This window comes from Lithobates pipiens, unplaced genomic scaffold (assembly GCF_037356315.1).
Source record: "Lithobates pipiens isolate NorthernLeopardFrog02 unplaced genomic scaffold, aLitPip1_a1.2 Scaffold_18, whole genome shotgun sequence".
NCBI lineage: Eukaryota > Metazoa > Chordata > Amphibia > Anura > Ranidae > Lithobates > Lithobates pipiens.
The window spans coordinates 344,140,914-344,168,373 of record NW_027507758.1 but is presented as its reverse complement, the minus strand read 5'-3'; the positions used below and the strand labels follow the sequence as shown (position 1 = coordinate 344,168,373).

The following is a 27,460-nucleotide window of genomic DNA, read 5'->3' as shown; positions in this document are numbered from 1 at the left end:
ATCTCTCTCTCTCCCCCCCCTCTCTCTCTCCCCCCCCTCTCTCTCTCTCCCCCCCCCTCTCTCTCTCCCCCCCCTCTCTCTCTCCCCCCCCCTCTCTCTCCCCCCCTCTCTCTCTTCCTCTCCCCCCCTCTCTCTCTTCCTCCCCCCCCTCTCTCTCTTCCTCCCCCCTCTCTCTCTTCCTCCCCCCCCTCTCTCCCCCCCTCCCCCCCCCTCTCTCTCTCTTCCTCCCCCCCCCTCTCTCTTCCTCCCCCCCCTCTCTCTCTCTCTCTTCCTCCCCCCCCCTCTCTCTCTCTCTCTTCCTCCCCCCCCTCTCTCTCTCTCTCTCTCTTCCTCCCCCCCCCCCCTCTCTCTCTCTCTCTTCCCCCCCCCCTCTCTCTCTCTCTCTCTTCCTCCCCCCCTCTCTCTCTCTCTCTCTCTTCCTCCCCCCCCCCTCTCTCTCTCTCTCTCTTCCCCTCCCCCCCCCTCTCTCTTCCTCTCTCTTCCTCCCCTCTCTCCTCTCTTCCTCCCCACTGTATCGCTTTAACTGACAATTGCGTGATGTTACAACCAAGCAAAATTGTCCTTTTTTTTTTTCCCCACAAATAGAGCTTTCTTTTGGTGGTATTTGATCACCTCTGCAGTTTTTATTTTTTGTGCTATAAACAAAAGACAATTTTGAAAGAAAAAATATTTTTTGCTATAATAAATATCCCAAAAAGTATATAAAAAAAACAAATTTCCTTTCCGTTTAAACCGATATGTTTTCTTCTACATATTTTTTTGTAAAAAAACAAAATCGCAATAAGCGTATATTGATTGGTTTGCGCAAAAGTTATAGCGTCTACAAAATAGGGGATAGATTTATGGCATTTTTCTAAAAAAAAAAAATATTTTATTAGTAATGATCTGCAATTTTTATCATGGCTGCGACATTTTGGCGGACACATCAGACACTTTTGACACTATTTGGGGCCATTGTAATTTATACAGCCTTCAGTGCTATAAAAATGCACAGATTACTGTATAAAATGACACTGACAGAGAAGGGGTTAAGTGTGTCCTAGGGAGTGATTCTAACTGGGGTGGGGGGAGGGGGGATGGGCTGCGACTAACATGACAGCAATCGCTGCTCTCATTGACAGGAAGAAGTAGATCCTCGTTATGTCACTTGCTTGTTTATAAAGGCATTTCCCCATTCGGCCCTCTCTGTGAAACAAACAAGTTCCAGCAGAACCTGCGGTCATGGAGTACGCAGCGGACATGCCCCCACAATGACGCGTCTTAAAGGGGATGTACAAGTATGCCCATTTGCACAGCCGTGCCATTGTGCTGACATTTATCATGCACTGTTCGGCAAGCGGTTAAATACCACCAAAAGAAAGCTCTGTGTGTGGGAGGAGAGAGGACAATAATGTCATATGCGTACATGACTAATTGTCATTCATGTGAGAGCATTGAAAGCTGAAAATTGGCCTGGTTGGGAAGGGGGTATAAGTGCCCCGTAGGCAAGTGGTTAAATGTATTTTTAGTATAACTACCTGAAATGTGTCTATATAGGGACTTCCCGTAATCCGCTGAGCATCAGAAATCGGATTAAGATTGGGAGTTTATCCCTTATAAACCAGTCATGCTGTATTTTAATGCACAGAATTGCCCCCCTCATTACTTAAACAAAAACAAAAAAGCAAACGTCTAAGAAAATGTAGAAGCGTTTTTTTAGGGATTGGATCTAACCCAACAGACTGCTCTTTCATATGTTTGCGCAATCCTAAGTGCCAGCAAAAACGATTGAAAATTGTGTGATCAGACTATATATATATATATATATATATATATATATATATATATATATATATATATATATATATATATATATATATATATATATATATATATATATATATATATATATAATTTGAAGCTAGTGAAAAATATATCCAGCATGCTTTAGCACAGTTTCATAAAACCTTGAGGTTTTGGGTTTTTCACTTCTATATACCGGTATTCACACTCCTTTTTAGATTTGTGTAGTTTTTTTTTTTTTTTTTTATCCTTGCTACATAGAATATACAGTCATATTGTAGCGTGTCCAGTTAGAAAATGTTTTTGTTGAGAGCAAAACCGTTAACCAGTTAACGATGGGCTGTTCAATTGTTATTTGTTAATAATGTAAAATAAGCATGCTGAGCATTAAAGTGACGTACGTAAGTGGGAGTCATTGAATCATAATTAACAGATTCTTTAGACCATGGCACCCTCTTTTGCACTGCATTTGAAATCTCATTATCATGGAAAGTGAAGAGGAGATGTAATTTATGATACAAAGAAGAAAATGGCAGGTAGCTTTGCTATGTTGCTACTATTAGCATTTATAGTAACTTGTATATATCATATATGAATTCCACATCCTTGCCGCTCTTACGGTAAAGAATCCTCTACATAGTTTATGGTTAAACCTCTTTTCTTCTAATTTTAATGCGTGGCCACGTGTCTTGTTAAACTTCCTTCTGCGGAAAAGTTTTATCCCTATTGTGGGGTCACCAGTACAGTATTTGTAAATTTAAATCATATCCCCTCTCAAGTGTTTCTTCAGAGAGAATACGTTCAGTGCTAGCAAACCTTTCCTCATAACTAATATCCTCCAGACCATTTATTAGCTTTGTTGCCCTTCTTTGTACTCCCTCCATTTCCAGTACATCCTTCCTTGAGGACTGGTGCCCAGAACTGGACAGCATACTGTAGGTGCGGCCGGACCAGAGCCTTGTAGAGCACAAGGATTCTCTCTATTATGCTTTTTAATGCATGCCAATATTCTTTTTGCTTTGTTAGCAGCAGCTTGACATTACATGCCATTGCTGAGCCTATCCTCTACTAGGATCCCCAGGTCCTTTTCCATCCTAGATTCCCCTAGAGGTTCTCCCCCCAGTGTATAGATTGCATTCATATTTTTGGCACCCAAATGCATTATTTTTACATTTTTCTACATTAAACCTCATTTGCCATGTAGTTGCCCACCCCATTAATTTGTTCAGATCTTTTTGCAAGATTTCCACATCCTGCAGAGAAGTTATTGCCCTGCTTAATAGGATTGGACCCAGCACAGAATCCTGTGGGAACCCTCTACCTACCCCTAACCATTCTGTGTACTCCCAATTTATCACCACCCTCTGAACTCGTCCTTGTTGCCAGTTTTCAATCCATGTACTCGCCCTATGGTCCATGGCAGCGGACCTTGTTTTGTACAGTAAACATTTATGGGGAACTGTGTCAAATGCTTTTTGCAAAATCCAGATATACCACGTCTACGGGCCTTCCTTTATCTAGATGGCAACTCGCTTTCTCATAGAAGGTTAATAGATTGGTTTGGCAGGAACAATTCTTCATGAATCCATGCTGATTACTGCTAATGATACTGTTCTTGTTACTAAAATCTTGTATATAGTCCCTTATCATCCCCTCCAAGAGCTTGCATACTATTGATGTTGGGGTAAGTAGTCTGTAATTCCCAGGGATGTATTTTGGGCCCTTTTTTAAATATTGATGCTAAATTGGCTTTTCTCCAATCACCTGGTACCATTCCAGTCAGTAGACTGTCCGTAAGAATTAGGAACAATGTTCTGGCAATTACTTGACTGAGTTCCAACTATGTACCCTCACATGCAAGCCATCTGGTCTCAGTGTTTTATTAATGTTAAGTTTCCCCAAGTCTAATTTGAATTCTGTCCTCTGTTAAACATGGATGTGCTTCCTGTGATGTGTCATAAGGATAAACACTGCAGTTTTGGTTACTGAAGTCCCCCCCCCCCCCCCGATTCCCTCGAAGAATGAATTCAATACCTCCACCATCACCCCATCCTTTGTAACTAGATGTCCTTCCTCATTCTTTATGGGTCCAATATGGTCTGTCACCCTCTTTTTACTGTTTACATACTTAAAGAATTTCTTAGAATATTTTTTTTGCTCTCCTCCGCTATGTGTCTTTTGTGTTCTGTATTAGCCTCCCTAATTGTACCCTTGCATTTCTTGTTGCATTCTTTATAAAATCTGAATGCTGATGATGATCGCTCAACCTTTTATTTTTGAAGGCCTTCTACTTTGCTTTTATATGCATTTTTACATTTGAGTTAAGCCATTCAGGACTTTTGTTCGCTCTTTTAAATTTATTGCCCAATGGGATGCATTGGCTAATTCTCTTAAAGCAAACCAATCTCTCCTCCGTGTTCTTTGTTCCTAATATTTTATCTCAATTCATGCCTTCTAACGAGGTTTGTCGTTTAGGAAAGTTGGCTCTTTTGAAATTCAGTGTCTTTGTGTTCCCCTTATGTTTCATATTTGTATGATTTATACTGAAGCCAATTGACCTATGATCGCTGTTTCCTAAATTTCCACATCTGTGATCAGGTCTGTATTGTTTGTAATCAGTAGATCCAGTAATGCTTTTTCTAGTTGGTGCATCTACCATCTGAGCCATGAAATTGTCCTGCAATACATTTAGGAACTGGCGAGCCTTAGACAAATGTGTGGTTCCCTCTGCCCAGTCTATGCCTGGATAAATAAAATCCCCCATTATGATAACACTTCCCATCCTTCCTGCTAATCCAACTTGTGATAGATCATCTCCCCCTCCTCCCTCAGGCTAGGGGGCCTATAGCATACCCCCAGTAATATTTTCCCCTTAGCATCATCTCTTTGGAGCTTTACCCATAAGGATTCCACCACCTTCCTAGTTGCCTTAGTGATGTCATCTCTCAGTCACTTGCACATTATTCTTGATATATAGGCATACCCCTCCCCTTTTTTACTTTCTCTATCCCTGCGATAAAGGGTATACCATTGAATGGTTGCCAGCCAATCATGAGAGCTGTTGAACCAGGTCTCTGAAATTCCCACAAAATTGAAATCCTCCTTGTACAACAGTATCTCTAGTTCACCTATATTGTCCGCCTGGCTCCTGGCATTGGTGAACATGCCACGTAGTTTAGACCGGTCGCATACTATCCTCTTATTGAGTGTTCTGAGATTTCAACTAGGACTTCTTACTATACTTACCTTGGGTTTGTTTGTTTGCTTTAGTCAACCTACAACTAATGCCCCCAATACTACCCTCTGGAATATGTTTACCTCTGCCTCCTCCCCCCCCCCCCCCCCCCCCCGTTGCCTAGTTTGAAAACCTCTGCAACTTTTTGCCCATCTTTACTCCCAGCTGATCTGCACCCTCCTCATTTAGGCACAGTCTGTTCCCTCTATAGTTCTGGTGATTGAGAGGTCTGCCCAGCCCTCCAGGAATCCAAACTCTTCCTTACTACACCAGATCCTCGGCCACTTGTTTAATTCCCTAATCTCACGCTGCCTTTCTGGTATGGCTTGATGTACTGGTAGTATTCCTGAGAATACTACCTTGGAGGTCTGTTTCCTCAATTTAGACACTCCTTCTGCCTGTGACTTTATCATTTGGTGCCAACGTGCACCGTGACAGCCGAGTCTTCTCCAGCCCCTCCCAGTAATCTGTCCACCAGATCCGTGATGTGATGAACTGAGCGCCCAGTAGACCACATTCAGTTTGGTGCTTCAGGTCTGTTACAGAAAAAGTACTTTAAGGGGTTGAACTGATCCCTTAAAGTACTATTAATCCTCAGCATTTTATAAACTAACACATTGAGCACAGCTAAATAAGCATTCCCTGAGTAAACTGTTAAAATACTTAGAACGTCCAGTGCTGCTGACTCCTGCTCTCTTGTTGCCGACCCCCATCTCTGTCCAGCGATGTCCACGAGTGTCTTGGCCGTCTCTCTCCTGATTGGCTGAGACACAGCAATGGCACCATTGGCTCCCACTACTGTAAATTAAAGTCATGTTAACCAATCATGAGAGCAGGGGTGGGGCCGGTTTGCAGCTCCATGTCTAAATGGACACACAAAGCTGCAGCTCAGCTTGGGTGCCCCCATAGCAATCTGCTTGCTGCACTTAACAGGAGGGAAGGGCCAGGAGCACAGAAGAGGAGTATTGGGGCTGCTCTGTGCAAATACACTGCACAGAGGAGGTAAGTATAACATGTTTATTATTTTTTATAGAAAAAAGACTTTACAATCACTTGTTCAGGGTGTTGCACACCTATCTCCCCCTGTATGCTATAGAATTTAATCTTGTCCTCTGTGCTCCCCAAAGGCTGCCTTTTTGAACCTAATTCTGTGTTTGACATCATTTGGAAGGTGGCCTCTCTCTGAGTTAGCAACCTTATCCTGTAAGCCCTTCTTAGTGTTGGACAATGTTGTCTTGAAGCATAAAACCTCCTTCCTCCCTAATGTTGTCTTTCTTCCACCCCAACCAGGATGTTGTTCTTTCTTTCTTTCTCCCCTATGTCCTGCTCTGCAACATACCAGTTAAATGTCTTTCCTCTCAGCTGTTGCCTCTTTTATGCAATGAGTTCTTCCTCTTTGTACATCCCGAGGGTTCCTGCAGGGGTCTACTTGATTCTTGTTCCAACATTGCTAGGCGGATAAAACAAGTTATCATTAAAGCTTATGATTTAAGGAATAGGGTTTTCCCTTCTTTGTTCAGGCTTACTTTACAGGATCAAATATTTGCTATATGGCTTTTTCAGCATCAGGCTTCCGTTTCTTAGATTTGATGCCAGTATTGAACATAAAGTATAACTAAAGACAAAACTTCATTTTTTTTTTTTTTTTTTTTTAAATATATAGTTTTGGTTAAGTAGAGATGGATTAGAACACCTATCAGTTTTTATTATGGTTTGTGTCCCCATTAGGGAAATTCACCCTCTCCATATGTCCTGTTTACCATTATCAGTGAAAGTAAAAGGATATCCCACATTTTGGGTTGTCCCCAGAAAAATAATAGAGGGGAAATTTTCCAGTGGGTACACTAGTTCTGGTTACCTGGGGTCCCTAAGAGATTACCTTAATTTTCAGCGATTTCCTCTCATTTCCTGTTTTGGCTATGTGAAGTGAAGGTAAATCCTTTAATGGGATAAAGAGGGCAAAATAAACCTTTTCAGGGGTTATACCCTCCCTCACTCTATCCAAAGTTTTGCCTATAGTTCTACTTTAACCACTTTCCGACCGGGCCATAGACGAAAGATGGCTACAGCATGGTAGTGTTTTTCTGGGTGGGCATCCAAGGACATCCTCCCAGAATCTTGCTCTCTTGCGCCCCCTAGGGCGAGCTCCCACAAACATCCATGACCGCCGGTTCCAGAAGACCAGGCACATCACAGATTGCGGTAAACAGCTGCTGGTAGTGGGCGTTTAACATGTGATCGCTCTGTCAAATGACTGAGCGTTTACTTGTAAACAAACCGGCGTCATGTCATGGTGCCAGTTCCACCCTCCCCTCTCTGTACCGATCGGTACAGTGAGAGGGGGAGAGATGGCAGCAGTGCTGTGGGCTGAATGTGTAGTGCCCACAGCACTGCTCTGTGCCAATACTCTCCCTCATACTGTGCAATACTTTGCCACGCTGTGCAATACTCTGCAACGCTGTGCGATTCTCTGCCAATACTCTGCAATAAATTTCAACAGAAACCAAATTTTTACTTTACTGCACTTTCAGTTTTTTTGATTTATAGCGCAAAAAATAAAAAACCCAGCGGTGATTAAATACCACCAAAGAGAAGCTCTATTTGTGTAGAAAAAAAGTACAACAATTTCATATAGGTACAGTGTTGCATGACTGAGTAATTGTCATTCAAAGTTTGAGAGCACCAAAGCTGAAAATTGGTCTGATTAGGAAGGGGGTTTAAGTGCCCAGTGGATAAGGGGCTACAAACTTCTCATTGAGTCTGTTGAGCCTTCTTGGCCTATTGTTTTGTGGGCTTTTTGTTGACTGTGTGGCCCACCCCTCAGTTTTACTGCTTTTGAACACTGCAGTGGTAATGGCTTAAGATCCTGTGTCTCCTGAGGCAACATAATACTGTAAATAAAATTAAAGGAGAAGTACAGCCAAAGCTTGTGTGCAATTCGTTCTGCACTCCTGTAACCTGTTTTCAGCAGTGGACTGAAGTCCCAGAACCTGTCCAGGCTCCGGCAAGATTCCAAGAATGGAGTTGGGATCTGCCCACATGCCTGGACTGAGAGAGCCTGAGGCAGCTGCCCTGCCACAGCCCAGTGCTCCAGTGAGCGCAGGGGGGGGGGGGGGGCAGAGCGGAGAGCCTGTGGCTGTCAGCCACCAGCTCTCTGCTCAGAGATGGATATTATACTCCTTTTAAGCACTGAAAAAAATGTAGCTATAACATGAACATTAATAATTATAGGTCACAAGACTCCCAAGCATCTGGAAAACATGGCTGCAGTTTCTCTATAACCAAAAGATCAGCTTTGTGTATTGGGGGCTGTTCTATGATTTCTTTTTAGTGAAAGTTTTAAACCTAAGAATGGTTCCCATCATCTCCAAAGCCATCTTAAAGGTCCTTTTTTTGCAGGGATATGCAATTAGCGGACCTCCAGCTGTTGCAGAACTAAAATTCCCATGAGGCATAGCAAGACTCCGACAGCCGCAAGCAGGACACCCAGAGGCAGAGGCATGATGGGACTTGTAGTTTTGCAACAGCTGGAGGTCCGCTAATTGCATATCCCTGTTTTATTGTAATAGGTGGCCTATATGACCAATAGAAAAGCTTAGATTTGTAGGGGTTAAAATTTTACAATAAAAGTAAATATCTGCATGTATTTTAAGCTGTATAACGTTCACTTCAATTTATTTTATTTTTTTCTTAATAGTGTATGCAGGACATGGGAAACACGAGGGCAAGAGTGTTCTATGAAGCTAATCTTCCTGAAAACTTTAGAAGACCTCAAACGGACCAGTATCCTTTTTCCAATTCAGTGTTTTTCTTCTAGAGGGTACAGCAGTCACATATAAGGAATATAAAATGTTGGTGTAACACGTTCTTTAATTACAGAATAAGTCACTACTGGAATGTCAAAGACTGGGCAAAGATTCTTCTTATTAAAAGCCATTAAACAGCTGCTGTGCAAGCTAAAGTATTAAATGAGACTTCCTTTTGAACTTTTTCCACATTTTCAAAGTACAAAATGTGTTTTTTGTATGTTTTTAAAGAATGAATATATCAGTAATAAATGAAGTGTTCAATTGTATGTTTAAAAAAAAAAATGATATACTATATAAAAATGTATTTTAGTCAAGAATGTATTTATAGCTGTAGCTAATTGTATTAGTGGACATATTAGTAATTAGAACCCTTTTAACCTGTCACAATATGCAAAGATATATTTTTGAAAAATGTGCCAATTCATTGTGAAAGAAGCAGGTTTTTGAGCTCCAGCCATACCATGAGACTTATGAAATTGGTCTATAGCCAGAAATAAGCATTTCCCTATTGTATTGTTGTGGTAGCTCACAAAGTAATAGATGGCAACTGGGGGCTAATCAGTGATTGTGTGCATACAGCGGCGCACAAAAATCTTATTTGTTAAGTACAGTGCTTTACCATCATCTCCAGGTAAACAAGCTTCTATTTCTAGATATTAAATGCTGACTATGACTGATGCCAAAACCAAAGGTGCCATTCTAACAGGAAGCAGGAACAAATGTCCAGTGAAGTGTAATACCTCGTACACACGATCAAACAATCCGGTGGACTCAAGTCCGCCGGACAATCCCACCGTGTGTGGGCTCTGGCGGACTTTTTTTTACCCAAAAGTCTGGCGGACTAAGTATTTTTGCACTCCAATCGGTCCGCCGGATGTTGCCTCGTCGCTGTGTCTGCTCACAATGACGGGGACGCGGTGCGTGGTGACTTATATAGGGACATCACTGGATGATGTCCCCACCCATTATGATGTCACAGTCCCAGCATCCTCTGGGACTGTGACATCATAATGGGCGGGGACATCATCCAGTGATGTCCCTATATAAGTTGCCGCGTCCCCGTCATTGTGAGCAGAGACAGCGACGAGGCAACATCTGAAGAGAAGAACAGAAGACGGCGACAGAAGACCCGGCAAGAAGAACCCAAGAGGGAGACGAGACCCCCGAAGTCAGAAGAGGAGGAAGAGGAGGGCGGCGACAAAGAAGAAAGCCGGGCTCCTCCGCTAGTAAAAGAGCTAGCAGAAGATGGCGGAGGAGTCCGGCGAGAAGACCCCCGAAGACGGAACACCCCCGGAGCTGTGCAATAAACTATTTTAACCCTTGTGTGTTGTGTGTGTTTTTTTTTTTTTACTTTTTTCACAGGTGAATGGGTAGGGGTACATTGTACCCCATACTCATTCACATAGGGTGGGGGGCCGGGATCCAGAGTCCCACTTATCAAAGGGGGCTCCCGGATTCCGATAAGCCCCCCACCAGCAGTCAACCAACGGCCAGGGTTATCAGGAAGAGGTCCTTGTCCTCATCAACATGGGGACAAGGTACTTTGGGGTGGGGGGGCTCGTCCCCACCCCCTTTCCTGACCGGCCGGGTAGCGTGCTCGGATAAGGGTCTGATATGGACATGAGGGATTTCCCTTTAAGTCCATACCAGGTGACGGGGCCAGCGACGCCTCCTTCGCTGGCCCCGGCTACCTGGAGACGCGCTAAAAATGAGCGGACTTTCCTCCGTGTGTGTGGGCAAGTCCGTTCGCCGTATTAGTCCACTGAAAAAGTACCGTGTGTGGGCAAGTAGCTCGTTCGGAAAGTCCGCCGGATAGTCTGCTACATGTGTACGCGGCATTATTTACACCAGAAATGCTTTCTGCCCATTACTTTGCCTGCGTCTGCCTAAAGTGTATTGTATCTAATGCCAAACATCCTTTATTTTTTGTTTTTTATTTTTTCTCCCTAGTGTGGTGAGGCGTTAGAAATACTGTCAGATTTTTATTACTGTTGAGGCCTGATGCATAAAAAAAAAAATTACAGTAAAATCGCTAAGCTGGTAATATTTATATTCGTTATACAATGACCAAATAGGAGCTTGTTTTGAAGTTCAACAAAACCAGTTTTCCGCAGGCTGCGTTCTTTTCAAATTCTGATTATATGCTTTCTCTAACTGCTTGGAGGTATGGGTCGGGATCTTGTGATTGCTTTATTTGCAATCTCCATGGGTGATTTCACTGGTCTCCTAATAATCTGACCTTACTGTTATTTAAGTGTGTGTTGTGTTAGACATCTGATTGCTTATCAAAACTGCCACTTATACACCTAAATTGTCCCACTCGTTGAACTTGATCAACATTTGACCAATGTGCTTAGAATCTCCGCTCTCATAATTGTCAAGATGTTTTCTCTAACAGGGAGTATTGTACTTGTAGTCTATTACCTCTTCCAGTGCTGATGTTGCCATCATTTTATAAAGTGAATGTAATTTCATGTGTGAAGTTAGAAGAGTATAATTTCTCTTGTGGGATACAGTTAATTATAGTCCGCACGTACCCTTAAATGACAAATGATAGTTTTACATTAAGCTTTCCATTATTAGGATTTCAGGTCTTATCTTGAAATTTTTAATTACTTTAGTTTCCTGAGATCTATTGTGCAGCAGACCTAATCAACAGTTCTGTTCCTTTGAGGTTGTTTGATCTTTTCAAAGTTGTTCTGTTGTCAATGGGATGCGCCTGCAAATGTAAGATTTACTTCACTATGATTTACTTTTCTATGGGGCTAAATGGTAATTTAATTGTCTGCAAACTGGTAGCGTTCAGAGGAAGGCAGAATGCATATTTAATCAGTGTTCTGGCTCACATTAGGATGTAAGGACTGTGTGCCCACCTAACCTTCCCCGTGGGGCTCATGCTAATTTCATTGTTGGAGTAAAAGAGAAAATAATGTAATGGATGACATTTCAAGCATAGGAATTATCTTTGGTCTACCGTTTTTACCTTTTTATAGCTCAAGATTTTTTTTTCTAAAAATGTTTACCCACTGTATCATTCCTTAACTGAAAAATATGTACATTGGTTATATGGACAATATATTGGGGTGGATTTACTAAAGGCAAATGGATTGTGTGCTTTGCAAGTGCAGTTGCTCTAGAGCGTAGTGAATGAGGGGAAGCTCTGCTGACTTTCATCATCCAATCATGTGCAAGTAAAAATGCACGGTTTTTTTCTATATTTTTTTTTTTTTTTTATTCTCCTTGCATGTGAGTGGGTGTTCTAAGTAAAGCTTTATCTTATTTACTAAGCTGTGGAGTAACTGCGCTTGCAAAGCAAACAGCCTATATACCTTTTAGTAAAATCGACCCATAGTTTCACATACATTCAGGTCTATTTATGGGACTGAATGTCTAAAGTATTTTTACAAAAAGTGATAATACTTGCCATCATAGTAGGTAACAGTCAGCATACCACCTTTTTATGCCCCTTTATCACTGTATTGTTTGAGCACACCGTTATACGTCGGCACAATGGCAGCGGTGGGCATGTGGGTGTACCTGTAAGTTCCCTTTAAGAGGCAGGGACAGGAGGCACGCGCCATGTACAGCGTGACCGTACCGCGGGACTGGCGGACTCTATGTCGGCGATCGTGTCAGAGCCACTGAACGGGAATTTCCCTGTTCTGCCTTGTGACATGACAGAGATCACTGCTCCCTGTCATGTGAGTTGAAGCCCATCCCTCCAACAGTTAGAATCATTCCCTAAGACACTTAACCCTTTCCCTGCCACTGTCAGTGCATTTTTATAGCACTGATCGCTGTATAAATGACAATGGTCCCAAAATAGTGTCAAAAGTGTCCAATGTGTCCGCCATAATGTCGCAGTCCTGATTAAAAATCGCAGATCGCCACCATTACTAATAAAAAATAAAATAATAAAAATGCCATTAAACAATCCCCTATTTTGTAGATGCTATAACTTTTGCACAAACCAATCAATATACGCTTATTGCAATTTTTGATTTTTTTTTTTTTTCTCTCCAAAAATATGTAGAATACATATCGGCCTAAACTGAGAGGAAGAAAAACTTTTTTTTTTTTTTTTTTTTTTTTTTTTTTTTAAATATATATTTTTGGGGGATTCTGTTTGGGTGCAATGTTGCACGACCACGCAATTGTCAGTTAAAGCGACGCAGTGCCGAATCGCAAAAAGTGCTCTGGCCAGGAAGGGGGTAAAATCTTCCAGGGCTGAAGCGTTAAAGAACTTATTTTTATTTATTTTTTATCTTAAATATATATACAGGTGGCCCCCTAGTTACAAATGACTCCTACTTACAAACAGAGGGAGACGACAGGAAGTGAAAGGAAATCTCCCCACAGGAAGGGAAATTCACTCCTGTAAGATATTATGCGGAAAAAGGTACTTCCACTGATGCTTTATCACAAAGATTTGTTTCCACAACAACCCAAAATTTTCAAAATCCAATTGTCATTGGGGACACTAAGTGAGGTGAAATCTTCTGATCAGGGGCATAGACAGCAAAACAAACATTACAGGGATGTTAACCCTTCCCTATGCTATCCTAAAAGCTTGAAAATTGTTTTGGCTGGAGCCATCATTAAAAAATGTGCCTGTTCCAACTTACAGATTCAGCTGAAGAACAAACCTAAAGACCCCATCTTGTTTGTAACCCGGGGACTGCCTGTAGATATAAATATCTCAAAAACTATTTTAGAAATGTTTAGTAATAGCGATCTGCAACCAAACCTTATAACTAATTTCAGGCTTTTTATGATTTACCTGTTCCCTGAAATCTCAAAAGATTTTGCAGTTTACTGCCAAGATTTCCCTGGAAGGAACTGGTGACGTAGCCTTCACAGGATACAGTTTTGAGAGCAGGGCTATGCCACCTGTGCCTGAAGAAGCCTGACCATTGTAAGTAAAAGCAACACGTTTATTGAGTAAGATTTTTACAAGAGTGTTGATGTGATTTTTAGTGAAAGAATTAAAATGCCTATTCACATATAAATATACAGCTGAACACAGTAGACTTCAGCGGTTTACTGTGCAGCAGGTGTCTGTTCCGGCTGCAGTGAACCTTTGGTAGGGGGCAGTGTGGTGTGTGATTAGGGGCATCACACAGCTCTCCTTTTTATTTCATCTTTTCGACCAAACTTTATTTGTGCTCAAAAGTGACATTTTATTCATGTTGCTGTACAGCAGCACGGTGCACTTCTCTGCTGTACACTGACTTGCAATCCAGCACGGAACACTGTGATAAAATGCAACATGTTTGCATTTTATCGCAGATCACTGCAACACAGCTCTCTGGGCTGCTTTGCAGTGTGAATAAGGCCAGGTTCACACTGGTATGACAAATGCTCCGACATTGGGATCTCACGTCACATGACTTAACTGGTCTGACATAAATCGGTCCGACTTGGAAAATGCTCCCTGCACTATTTTGGCCTGACTTTGATCCTGCTTCAGCCCATTGAACATCACTGAAGTCTGATCGCTGTTTTAACTGATCCGACTTTGGCAGGTGACTTGTGGTCTGATGATCTTGAAGGAGAACTCCACGCCAAATGAAAAAAAAATGGCATGGGTTCCCCCTCCAAGAGCATACCAGGCCCTTCTGTCTGGTATGGATTTTAAGGGGAACCCCCACATCAAAAAAAGGCATGGGATCCCCCCCAAAATCCATACCAGACCCTTTTTCAGCAGGTCAGGAAAGTGCCCCCCCACCCCAAAGCACCCTGTTGATGAGGACAAGGGTCTCTTTCCAACAACACTTGCCGGTGGTTGTTGGGGTCTGCGGGGGGCTTATCGAAATCTGGAAGCCCCCTTTAACACATGGGCCCCCAAATTCCACCCCCACCCTAAGTGAATGAGTAGGGGTACATTGTACCCCTACTCATTTACCTAAAAAAAAAAAAAAAAAAAAAAAAATAACTCAATAATAAAACACATTACACATGCTTTTAAAGTAATTTATTAAGGAAGCTCCGTTGTCTCTTCCAATCGCTTCTCCCCTCTCTAGCTCTTCTGCCGGAGTGCAGAAGATGACAGCAGAGGGGGCAGAAGAGCTAGAGAGGGAAGAATAGATCGGAAGAGACAACGGAGCTGCCTTAAGTTACTTTAAAAACGTGTAATGTGTTTTTACTTTTGACTTTTTTTAGGTGAATGGGTAGGGGTACTATGTACCCCATACTCATTCACATAGAATTGGGACCTGGAATCTGATGGCCCCTTGTTAAACGGGGCTTCCATATTCCAATAAACCCCCCCCCCCCCCCACAGACCCTGACAACCACCAGCAAGGGTTGTTGGGAAGAGGCCCTTGTCCTCCTCAACATGGGGACAAGGCGCTTTGGGGTGGGGGGGGGGGCACAGGTCCATGGGCCAGGCTGTGTGCTGTGATATAAGGGTCTGGTATGGATTTTGAGGGGGGCTCCCATGCCTTTCTTTTCGGCGTGGGGGTTGCCCTTCAAATCCATACCAGACCAAAGGGCTTGGTATGCTCCTTGAGGGGAACCTATGCCAGTTTGTTTGTTTTTTGTGTGGAGTTCCCCCTAAAGATTCATACCAGACACATTGCCCAGTATTGTCGGGGCTCAAAGTCGGATCCATGTTCATTGAAGTCAGACACATGTCCAACTTCAAGTTGCAAGGCAAAGTCGGATCCAAAGTCGGACTGTCGTGTCCTACAAGTGTGAACCCAGCCTGAGATGCATGGAAACAGTTGTCCTAGCAGTGACTGGTGGTGTTCCTGTATGGAAAAACACCAGTCACTGCACTGTGTGAGTTAGCTAGTCACATAGTTATTTTGGTTGAAAAAAAGACAAAAGTCCTTCCAGTTCAACCAACAGAGAAAGACAGACGCGGAGGAACACATAACCTCCATATACAGTATCCAATACCCACAGTTGATCCAGAGGAAGGCAAAAAACACACCAATAAAGCATGGCCAGCGGGGGAAAAAAAATATATATATTTTTTTCTATTTCCCCCCTTCCCGGAGGCAATCGGATATCCCCTGGATCAACTTTACCTATAAATATTGGTATACAGATATATTATGTGCATTTAGGAAATAATCCAGTCCTTTCATAAAACAATCTACTGTTGGCCCAAAATAGTCTGACCACTAAAAATCTGTGTTTTTGGTTTCTTAGTACCTGCAAAACCCTGACATCAGTAGCATTATACTGTATATTCGGTATGTGTGGTCAAACTTCTACAGGTGAACCTGTGCTTCTGGCTCACAATGATGGTAACTAATTTATGTGATTTTTTATTTTTTTTTTATTTTAAATTAGATCATGTCTAATGTTTAGCTCTGGTGCATGAGGCTCGTTCAGCATTTAGGGCATGATTTCCCTGTGCACAAGCTTCTCTCAGACTTTATCAAAAGAGAATGGCAGGATCTGGAGAGGAAATTTTTCTTCTTTAAATATCATAAAAGGATATTTCCCTGTGATAATTATCCAGCGTCCTTCTGAAATAAGCTGCTGAAGTTAGATGCACACTTTTGCCAGATTTCTAAGAACAGGGACCTAGCCCTTGAGAACATGGGCATCTTTCTAGTAAGGAATCCCTCAGGGCTCTGAATTTAAAACCTCTAAACTGATCAGTTTTGTACAGGAAATTCTGCTCAGATTCCATCCTTCTCAGTCAGAAGAATCCTCTTACTGAAATTTTCCATGGCGTCCATAGATCTAAAGGATGTATACCTAAATTTTCATACGTCAGGAATTTCCGAATCATTTGCAAGGAACAGTGAGGATAAAAGGACATGTGTGTCGAATACACTTTTTTTTTATTTTATTTTTTTAGGATTTTTAACAAGGTTATGGCAGAAGCCTTGGCCCCACTGCGGATGCAGAGTGTGTCTGATTTCCTACCCGAGTGAGCTTCTGGTCAGACTAAGATAGGTAGAAACAATATGAGAAGCCATTCAGACTTTGAAAAAGCGCTATGAGCATTGCAAACCATGAAAAAGCTTGTCATTCTGCTTGCCATGATACAGTGATGAGTTTTCTTTTTATTATTTGCAGTCCAGTGAAGTGAGAATCCTTTTGATCTCATAACTACAAGGAGCCAGTGAGCTGCCAAACAGCGTTGTGTTGTGTGACAGGGCTGTGTGTTAATCTCAGAACTAGATAGACAGATAGACAACTCTCTTGGCAGGTGAAATGGCTCCCTATGTATTTCATATGTGTATTTTTCTGTTTGCCTGGAGTTAAGCTTTAAATTGACCTAAACTGTTCTAAGGGATTAGAACAGTTTTTTTTTTTTTTTTTTTTTTTTTTTTTATATTGCCAGTTTGTGTCATCGTTGGAGATTCACTTTTTTGTGTTTTATTTCATAACTAACGTCAGTGAGGCAAAAGTCCAAAATTTTAGGCTACCACCAGAACGGGATTAGAGGGACTCTTCCAGTGAGGACACTTGTCTAAGAGGGGCTTTCCCTCACTGCAAAGACATTTCTGAGCTCTTTAACGTTTGAGTAAAGTATATACTTGGTGGCACAAAACTCTAGTTTAAATTTTTTTTTATTTTTTTTTAAATTCTTAACTCAACCTCCTGTTGCTCCCTTTTGCTGCTATAATCTGACTTTTTAGAGAGTGGCTATGTTTGTTCTCCATGGTCCCAGTGTAAGTGTAGCCACCCTCTTTCTCACTCCCAAGATGGACTAGAGACTGTGGAATTTGTAGTGTGCTAAAACCAGAGCACATGACCGCAACTAACGTGCACTGCTTGTTTCAAATTAATGGAAGTTGGGGGGGGGGGGGGCAAAATTACATTACAAGAAGGCAGAAGTACACAATAAGAAATTATTTCATTACAGGGCCAAGTACAGAATATGTATGGATTATTTTTGAAAGGATATCATTTAATGTTTTAATATTTATGTTGATATGAAAAATTGTTTTGTATAAGTTTAACAAAAAAAAAACTTACAACGCTTACTTTGTTATATCCAGGCTAAACATATTTTAAAGTCTTCTCACCAGTGGTGCTCTGTTAAAATGTGAATATGTAAAATACCTCAGTATGACACACAAAAGCCTGTATAGCAGTGACTCTTCTGTGATCCCATTGTGTTAATGCCCAGTAGCAAAGATAGCCTTACCTGGAAATTCAATTTATTCTAGTCCCATGACATTAATGTGTCAAATTCCCCCATCTTGTGCCCTGTTTATTCAATGGACAGGATCAGCTGAGCACAGTCATAAGGGAACACCTGTATCCTGGTTGGCTTTTTTAAATATGTCCTTGTCACTTGGACACACAAGCCCAGAGGACGCTGCAAGCAACTTGATGCCTCCCCATAACATTTTAAGTGGAAAATGTAGAACATGTATATGGGATTGGCTCCAAGAGCACTTTTAATATTTTTCCTTGACAGAAAAAAAAATAATAGTTTTTGTCCTCTTAAAAAGATTCTGAAGCGGGAACAAAAGTGACTATATTATTCATGTTTATGTTACATTTTAATATGAAACGTGTTCCTATATTGAAATCAAATGTAATGGCTATTTTCATGTGGAAGAGCAAAATTTGACTAAAATCTTGCTTTGAATTTGGCATATCATCTACATTATCCTTTTCACAGGCATTTCAACGTGCAGGATTTTCTTCAGATTATACATGTTTATTGCTTTCCTTGTCAAGGTCACATTGCATGATGTAAACCATCATGTGCTGCCTTTGGCAGCGTTATTGGAAATTAAAAAAGCATTAGCAGATAAATGAGAAAAAATTATTTTCATATTCTTGACCAAATGCAGTGTCATTATTAGAATGCAGTTATTTTAACTTGTATTTCATATTTTCCTAGTGATTATTAAGCAGTTTGCATGATGTAGCTCTTCCCAGGTAGCATATTTATGAAGTGGCTGAAGGCTTCCCAAGTAAAATTGATCAATATAAGACTGATCAGCCTTTTAGAAGACTCTCCGAACATACTGCAGTTTTTCTCTTATACTCAAATTTATTTCATGGGGTTTTGCCTGAGGATCTTTGTCTGTTCTGGAACACTTGTATATCCATCTCCTTTACTGGGCTTTGTTATGTAATGTATAATACCGTTGTGCCTAGTGGTACCCAGTGTAATTGCAATTTGTCTATTGTATTTCTGAAGTGGTGCAATCACATAATCCAGGCTACCTGCACATCTGCATTAGGTGGTTTAGTCCTTCAATATGGCTTCTTTGTACGATTGAGCTTTACCTTGCATTTTTGGATGACAGAGCAGTGTTCAGGCAGTGATTTTTGGAAGTATTCCAGAGCCCATGCAGTGATTTCCATCACAGGATCATGCCCGTTTTTAATGTAGTGCTGCCTGAGCTCAAAGATTATGGGCACCCAACATTGTGCTTCTCCCTTGCACACAGATTTCTCCAGATTCTTGCAGTCTTATAATATTATGTAATGTAGATTATGATATATTTAGTCTTTGCAATTTTACAATGAGTAACATTATTCAGAAAATGTTTAGACAGCTTTTCAAATTGGTCAACCTCTTCACTTCTGAGACAATCTAAGATACTCTTTTTATACACAAATATGTTACTAACCTGTTGCCAATCAACCTAATTAGTTTCAGAATATTCTTCCAGTACTTCCTTGTTGGTACCACTTACGTTGCCAGATTTTTGTTGCCCTATCCCAACATTTTTAGAAGTGTCGCTGCCACCAGTTTAAACTTTTTTTTTTTTTTCTTAGAATGGTACATTTTCTCAGTTAAACATTTTCATATATATATATATTTTTTTTCTATTGTAAATAAAATATGGGTTATATTTACAAATCATTACATTCTGTTTTTATGTAGATTTCACACAGCTTCCCAACTGGTGTTGTACAAAACACATTGGTCAGTTTAGTTCCCAGAATTTCCCTTATGCGAATCAGAATATACAGAGATTCAATACACATCTACTGCTGTGATCAAATCCTTGCGCAACCAATGGAAAACGTATATTGAGAATAACCTTAATATGAATCACAGGATAAATGTGGCTGCATGAAAAATTTGTGAGAGCTCTAGTCTCCTTCAGCCAAGGCCGTTCATTTTTTTTTTTTCTCTGAAGTGGCTGGATTTAGTGGTGTAATGTCCATGATGGACATGGTTTTGGCAAACAGGAGGCCAGATTTTGTTCTCCTGGTATTACCTGTGAGTGCTGGCATTTTATGAATTTATGAACAGGTTTTCTAGTATAGACTTTAAGTTTAATTGTTTGTGTTATAAGTGGTCGTACCACTCTTGTGCCCTTTTCAGTTCTTTTTCCCTAACTAATCCCATAATACTGTGTTTTTAATATGATACTGGTTCAGTCGTCTTGCATTTATTTCCTTTCTGGTGCTCTGTTGGATGAAACATGTTTTTCAAAGCAGTGCCTGACTCTTGTTTTCTAGCTAGGGGATATTTTGTCCTATTTAATATTCTTGTAGTTGAAGTATAGATTTTTCCCAAACCATGAATGTTTCATAAGACAAACAGTTGCGTTTTTTTTGTGATTAAGCTTAAATGCAAAGCATAAATCAGATAATGCCAAAATGTGATGGCTTCAATAATCAGATGCTACTCCCACAAGAAACCATATCACAAAACCTTGATCTGCTATGCCACAATGTTTTAAAAAGGAGATTGTGCTTTGAATTTATGTATGAATTTGCAGTGAGCTACTATGTTCAGCATTTCAGATGCTGCTTAGAACGAGTACAAATATTTTTCTAACAATTTATGTGTAATCTATATTAGCATAATACACATGAAACTGAGCCTTGGAGCCCTAACCGCTGCTTCAGATAATAATGATGCATTGCAGATGTAGCACATCATAAAAAATGGCTAGGATGCAGATTGTCTTATATTTACATGGAAGGACGGAGTGTCCTAATAACAAATATGTCCCTAGTAAATAGTACAATAAGTTTTCACTTTGACATATTAGTGTATTTTAGAAACTTAAAGTGAACCTGTGCTTTGCCCAGTGCAAGCATGTTCTTGCTTTTATGACTCTACATACACCTGAGGGCTGTAAGAGAAGACCTTTGCTCCAAATCATTACACCTTATGGCAGTTTGGTGCCTGATTAGATAGCAAGGACCAGTGATGTCACGTGGGAAGATTGGAGAGGGATTTACATGCTTCCCGATAACTGTAAGTTCCAGGTATTTCTCTTCTCAGGTACATGGTGGGGTGGGGGAGCATAGTGAAGGTTAGTACAATAATACAAGCATTATGAAAAATGTCAGTGTGGGTGGCATTTCAGATCTATGAGAGGACATAACGGATTAACATACCTGCCTATATTAAAGGGGTTGTAAAGGCAGAATATTGTGGCGTTTTTTTTTGTTTTTTTTATCGTAATGCATTCTATACATTGATAAAAAGCCTTCTGTGTGCAGCAGCCCTAGTCCCCCTAATGCTTACCTGAGGTCCCTCTCTGTCCAGCGATGTCCACGAGTCCCTTGGCTGTCCGGGACTCTGCTTCCTGATTGGCTTAAACACAGTAGTGGGGGTCATTGGCAATGCTCTTCAAAAGACAAGTATAAGGAGGCCACACAAATTCTTTTCAAGGTCCTCCCTGAAGGAACCACCCGCCTCTTTCATCTCCTGTGAAGACTTTTCAGGTGCTCAGTCTGAGGCAAATGACACGGTGCTGCTGAAGGATCTGACTGGCTTGCTGACGGAGTGGGGCACAGTAAGCGCACAGACTGCTTTCCCTACTGCACCATCCCTATCCACAGGGGAAGGCCCGGAGCCCACTCTAAGTAACCGCCACCATGATGTCTTGAATTGTACCACTTCCATTACTGTTCTGACAGCTGAAGTAAAGGGGGAGAAGGCGGAAGTTTCTTTTATTAGGCGTGAAATACAAAAACTGCGGGAAAGAACATCAGACCTGGAGGCAAGGGTCGGTACAGTGGAGGACGACATGGAGCCTTTAATGCAGGATGTTAAAAAGTGGTGACTGCCCAACATGAAGCTCACCTTGATGATTTGGAGAATAGAATGAGGCGCAATAATGTGCGGGCAATCGGTATACCCAAGAGAGCAGAGGGGAAAAATCCTGTTGCTTTTATTGAGTCTTTATTGAGTGTCCATGCGCCCCTACCTCCGGGACACCCACCTTGCAGCTTCCTGTTTAAACTGTTAAATTACAAAGACAGAGATGTGTTTCTGGCTAAGGCAGGCGATATGAATGGTGCATTGATTATGGATAATACTAAAATCTCCTTATTCCCGGATGAAGGTGTAAAACGACGCCTCAGGGTCCTCAATCTGCAGTATGCCATGTTCTTCCCAGCCAAATTGTGAATGGTGGCCAACGGGGAGGCACAAAACCTTACGCTGCAACACAATGGCTTGACAGGGAAGAAAGATAGTTTTGTGCATGTACACCTCCAAGACCTGTTGTGCCTTGATGAGCTTTGGGTGCTTTCTTTCTTTTAATGAATAAGATGGTCACATCACAATACCCAGTGATCAGGCGGATTACAGATGGCAATCTTTCATACATACATTCAATACAGCCCTTAATTGGAATATCCTGCTGTTTGTGACGATCGCCATAACATCTTTGAACCCCCCCATGAAAGTCCCAAGCGGACAGTCTGCAAGTTTTGTTTTGGTGGTCTAGGTTGGGCCTCAGTTTGCTGCTGATTCTGTTTTTAGTTTGTTTTCTCTACCTTTTTGTGCTGATCTTTTTTTTAAAAGGGATACCCTCCTGGCTTATGTTTACCTTCCTAGCTGACTATACCTTTGCCTTCCCTTTACGACTAATTGTCCACAGTGATGGCACTTATTGATTCATTTTGGGAAAACTGTTCGGATTTTCCATAAACTGGAATAAGTCAGCGCTTCTGCCCCTGGACCCACTTCCTTGCCATCGTGTGCGAGGTCAGTGGAGGTGCTTTCCACTTTCAGATATCTAGGAATACAGATTTCCCCTGACCCTTACCGAATAGCTTAGATTAAACTTCTTACCAATAATGTTAAGTAAATTCTATGAAGTATTCTGTGTGATGTAAACTTCCTTTATCAGTGGCAGGGAGGATCAATTTGATAAAAATGTTATGGGCCCCCCAGTTATGTTTTTAACAATTCTCCAGTTTGTATTCTACACAAGTGGTTCTTGCAATTAGACTCACAATTTCGGGAATTAATATGGCGTAAAAAAATAGTCTGTGTTAGATTAACTACTTTGCAAATGGGAAAGGATCAGGGGGGCTAACACGCTACACATATATGCATTTACAAAAGGAAAATGCACGCATCGTGGGCACCTACACATGAGAGTTTGATACATATGTTGCATATTGCTGTGCACGCTGGACTGAGAGCAATATTTCTAGCACCAGACCTCCTCCATACTAAACTATTGCCCTATATTTTTTTTGTAGAAAAATATAGGGTACTGAATTTTGTCGCCAATTTACAGGCACGCGCAAATTTAAGGTTTGACATGTTTGTCTTTACTCAGTGCAACCTCATCTTTTATATTGTACCCTAAAATTGGGTAATTTTATTGCATTTGTGTTCCTTAAAATAAAGTTTAATGTATTGTATACTAAAATTTGTGGTATTGCGTGATATAAAAAAATTGAACATCCTACTATTTTAGTTTCTAGGTTATCTACTTTCAGAAAATGTTTTTAGGGTTTATGCAATCCTCACACCTAAAATTTATTTTAACGTGTGCAAAAAATATGGTTCTGGCAGGAAAAGGGGTTAAAGGGAGTTTTTAGTTTTCACATTAATATAACTTGTGTGTGATTTTGTCCAGTAGTATGAAAAAGTTGCTGGTTGGCTTAATTTTAAAGGCTGCATAAGATCAGTTGCAGCTTTTTCTCCTAAACATTTATATTTTCTTGGTTGTATCTCAGTTATAGCTTGAAACTTTATTATTTAGATAGAAGAAACTGTTTTGTGCATGCACAGCCTATTCTTTCTTTTTTTTCTTCCTTAATTTATGGATCAGATCTGTGGAATTCTTTATCAGGGACAAATATGAAAGGAAGAAATACTATGACAAGAATGCTGCAACCACTATAACTGTAAGTATGTATTTATGTCCTGGCTCCCTCTGATAAATAGCAATAAGTGTACTTTTATCTTTATCCGTTCTCACTCATATTTTCCAGGATCTTACCTTGGCTAAGTCTGAATGCAAAATAAGTTGTTTTTTTCTTTATAAAAAAACAATTCAAGATGAAAAGATTTTGCCCCTTTCATACATGCCGCTCATTTCATTAGTTCAGTCATGCCAAAATCAATAGATGAAGTATTCATCAGTTTTTCATCTGTTTTTTTTCATCCACTACCAATGCAAAAATGGATGAAAAACTGACAGTTTGTCAGTTTTACATCCATTTTTTGTCCGATCAATATTTTTTTTTTTTTTTTTTTTTTTACTGAAGAAAAATAGAGCTTTAATCAGTTTAAAAAAAAAAAAACAGATGATGGGTGTAAATGGATGATCATCCATTTACATAGTTTTTTCCATAGAGATGCATTGATGTCCATTATGGATGGATGAAAAACGGACAGCATGTGTGAAAGGGGCCTAAGATTTAAATTTGTGTACCTAAAAATATTCTACAAGATTATAAACGACTACTGGTAAATTGTGGATTGTTTAAAAGTTTTAGTTATTTAAGTGTGTGACCAGCCAAAACATTTTTTTTCCTTCGTTTTTAATAAAGTGGGAAAGGTTGGCAGCCCTGTCAGGTTTTATTGCTACCCAGGACTCTGTTGGAGAGATGTACCTTCACTTGTCCCTCAGAAAACATCTTATCGGACAAGAAGTAAATGGATGTCTCCAACAGCAACACAGACAATAAAAATATTTCTAGTTAGTCAATTTTAACTTTTACTTTTCAGTATCTTAGGAGTTTTTTTTGTAAGGCGTTTTATTTAATTTTTTTCCCCCATATATGTGTTTTTATTATGTGATACCAGTATCGTTTGTAATTCATTTTTATTCAAATACTCTGACTTTAAACCCCTAAAAACCCTGTCTGTTTCTCAGATTGTGTTTTTTTTTTTTTTTTTTTTTGTCTGTCTTCCTATTTCAGATTTTCCGTTAAAATAAGGTAAAATGCCTACCTCAGCATTTGCATTTTACAATGTTCAATGCTGCTGGCTCCTACTTTTTCAGTTCTGTTTCCCTAAACTTCCAGACTTCATAGGAGGGAGCTAACCATTGACAGTGCAGTTTCCAGCCAGTGTGTTAGCTGGGGGGAGTGGCTTGCCATTTTAGGAAACAGAGGCCTATTTCTATTGATTCATACAGTGTAGGAAGACAGTGCTCTAATGCCTGCATGCAAGGTTGGCTCCTTTTTTATGATGCTGTACGTCACCCTGAAACCTGGGGCAGCGGTCATGGCATCAGCTTAAATTGGAAGATAGGCAAGGCTTTAAGGATAAAGCAGCTGCATACTCGGTAAGTGATTAAACCAGCTGCTGTAAGTGCTTAAAAAATTGGAGGTTTATTATTTCTCTAAAGTGAGCCTGTACCTAAAATATGCACAATCAAGTATCTACATCTGAAGCTCAAAAATGTATGAGCTACTTTTGGAGCAGAATTTACTTTAAAGAGTTATTAAACACAAAACCAAAAATGTACAGTAATATCGGTCTGTGGGGAGGGGAGTGATGTACTAGCAGATTTAAATATTCCAACAGTTATAACAGTTTTTCCTCGAATCGTTCACCAGGGCAGCATTCGAGAGCCTCCTCCCTGAAATAGGAAACACATTAGCCCACCATTATAAATTAGTCAGTCTTACCTGTGTGCCTCAGTTGTTTTGTGTTTCCTCCGGACCCACAGGAGCTTCAAAACATATATATATTTTTTTCAAAGTCTCTGTGCTTTTTGCAGGGGACCCCCTGTCCAGCATCCCATTCAGCCCAGCGGGCCTTGGGAGGGCAAGCAGGGGCAGCAACTTGAGCATAATGCTCTGCCTGAGGTTTCACCCCTACAGAGTGGCTTGCAACCTCCCCCAAGCTGCAACAGATGCCACTTGCGTTTCTCCCCCCCCCCCCCCATGCCGTTTCTTCCACTGGTGGAGGCCTGCTTGTCTGCCCGCTGTCAGCACGCCTGACCACCGTACTACCGTGAGGGGCGGCCGCTACACCCACAGCCTCTACTGGCGTCTTTCACATGGTCGCCCCACAGGGTTCGCCAAGATGTCGCCGGCATGCCAAAAATTTCACTTGCGGTTACGGTCGGCGGCCAATTTGGTGAAGGCTGAAAGCCTTCTAAGAAAACAGAGTGGGTCACCTCCTGTAATGTCACTTCCGGGCGGCGGAGTGAATTTAAAAAAAAGAGAGAAAAATTTGAGATTGGCAAAGGTCTCCCTCCCTAATGGAAAACCAGGAAGGAGGACATGAAGAAGCAGCATGTGCAGGTATGTCCACCAACCTACATGGGGACAGCTGGGAACTGGGCCGGAGCTAATGCAGGAAGCGGTTAATAAGGGCCTGCTAAGCAGAGGATCCTGGTGGCTGACCATGTCAGATGCTTCTCCACCCTGCCCTGCAGATCCTGCAAATTAGGACAGCTCCAAGGTAAGCCAGAGTACTCTGGGGTCACCTCTGTCTTCACCTTACTACAAACTTGTCTTTACATTCAGTTTGGTAAATCGCCTACCTCAATGGCTCTTTGTGCTTGATTGCAGTCAAAGACCCCGAAAGAAAGGCAAAAAACAGAAACAAAGCATGCACTTCTTAGGACCACTGTTTTCCTCCTGATTGGAAAAACCTTTATGCCAAAAATGCATAGACAAGATGGTGGCTAAAGAATTGTAAGTTCATCTCAAAGACCTGCTCAGTTCTTTCAATAAAGCAATAAAGCACACCATGACACCACTACGCTCAGCAATTGAGAAATTAGAGGCACTGGCAAGCACTAGTCAAACTATTACCCCATCTACCAGTGGGACGTGTGTACTGTCGGGTAGCAGGGAGGAGATGGAGCAGCAAGAGGACGATTCTGATGAATCTAAACGAGAATCTGAGGAAGGCCTATGCTCAGATTCTGAAGATCTGTCATCCGAGGACAACTTGTTCCCCTCAGAAGATACAAGCAGTCTTCTAAAAGCTGTAGCTGACACGCTGGGCATCTAAGAGCAAACATCCACAGAGCTTACCTTACACAAAATGTATGAAGGACTGCAGCCTAAGAAACCCAAAACATTTTTCCGTACACCAAACTCTTAAAGACATTGTTAAAAAAGATTGGGAAGAACCAGAGAAAAAACTCTTCGTACCAGTAGCGGTTAAACGCAGATATCCATTTGCAGAAGCAGATGCCAAGACCTGGACTAAATGCCCCAAAGTGGATGCCTCTTTAGGAAGAGTCGCAAACAAATCTGAATTGGCTTTTGACAATATGGGTACCTTAAGCGACCCCATGGATAAGAAGATAGAAGCTTTCTTGAAGAGGGCCTGGGAAGCAGGGGCGGTAAACCTAAATCCAGCGATGGCTTCCACCTGTATAGCCTGCATCTTACCACCTTACTAGTTTGGTTGACCCAGCTACAAGAGTTACTAGAAGGTGACGCACCAAGTGAATAACTGGTAAGAACTTGCCAGATCAGCAGCTTTTCTAGGGGAGACCTCCGCTGAAACCGT

General features: G+C 41.2%; 1 protein-coding gene across 2 annotated transcripts in view; it reads left to right on the top strand.

The window, feature by feature from the left end:
* The window catches only part of SMAP1 (small ArfGAP 1), a 453,919-nt gene that overhangs the window by 141,165 nt on the left and 285,294 nt on the right, over positions 1–27,460 (top strand). For both annotated transcript variants that reach the window (XM_077487401.1, XM_077487402.1), the window contains exons 3-4: positions 8,715–8,800; positions 23,805–23,880. In XM_077487401.1, coding sequence (XP_077343527.1) covers positions 8,715–8,800; positions 23,805–23,880 — 162 coding nt within the window. The remainder of the gene's footprint in view (positions 1–8,714; positions 8,801–23,804; positions 23,881–27,460) is intronic.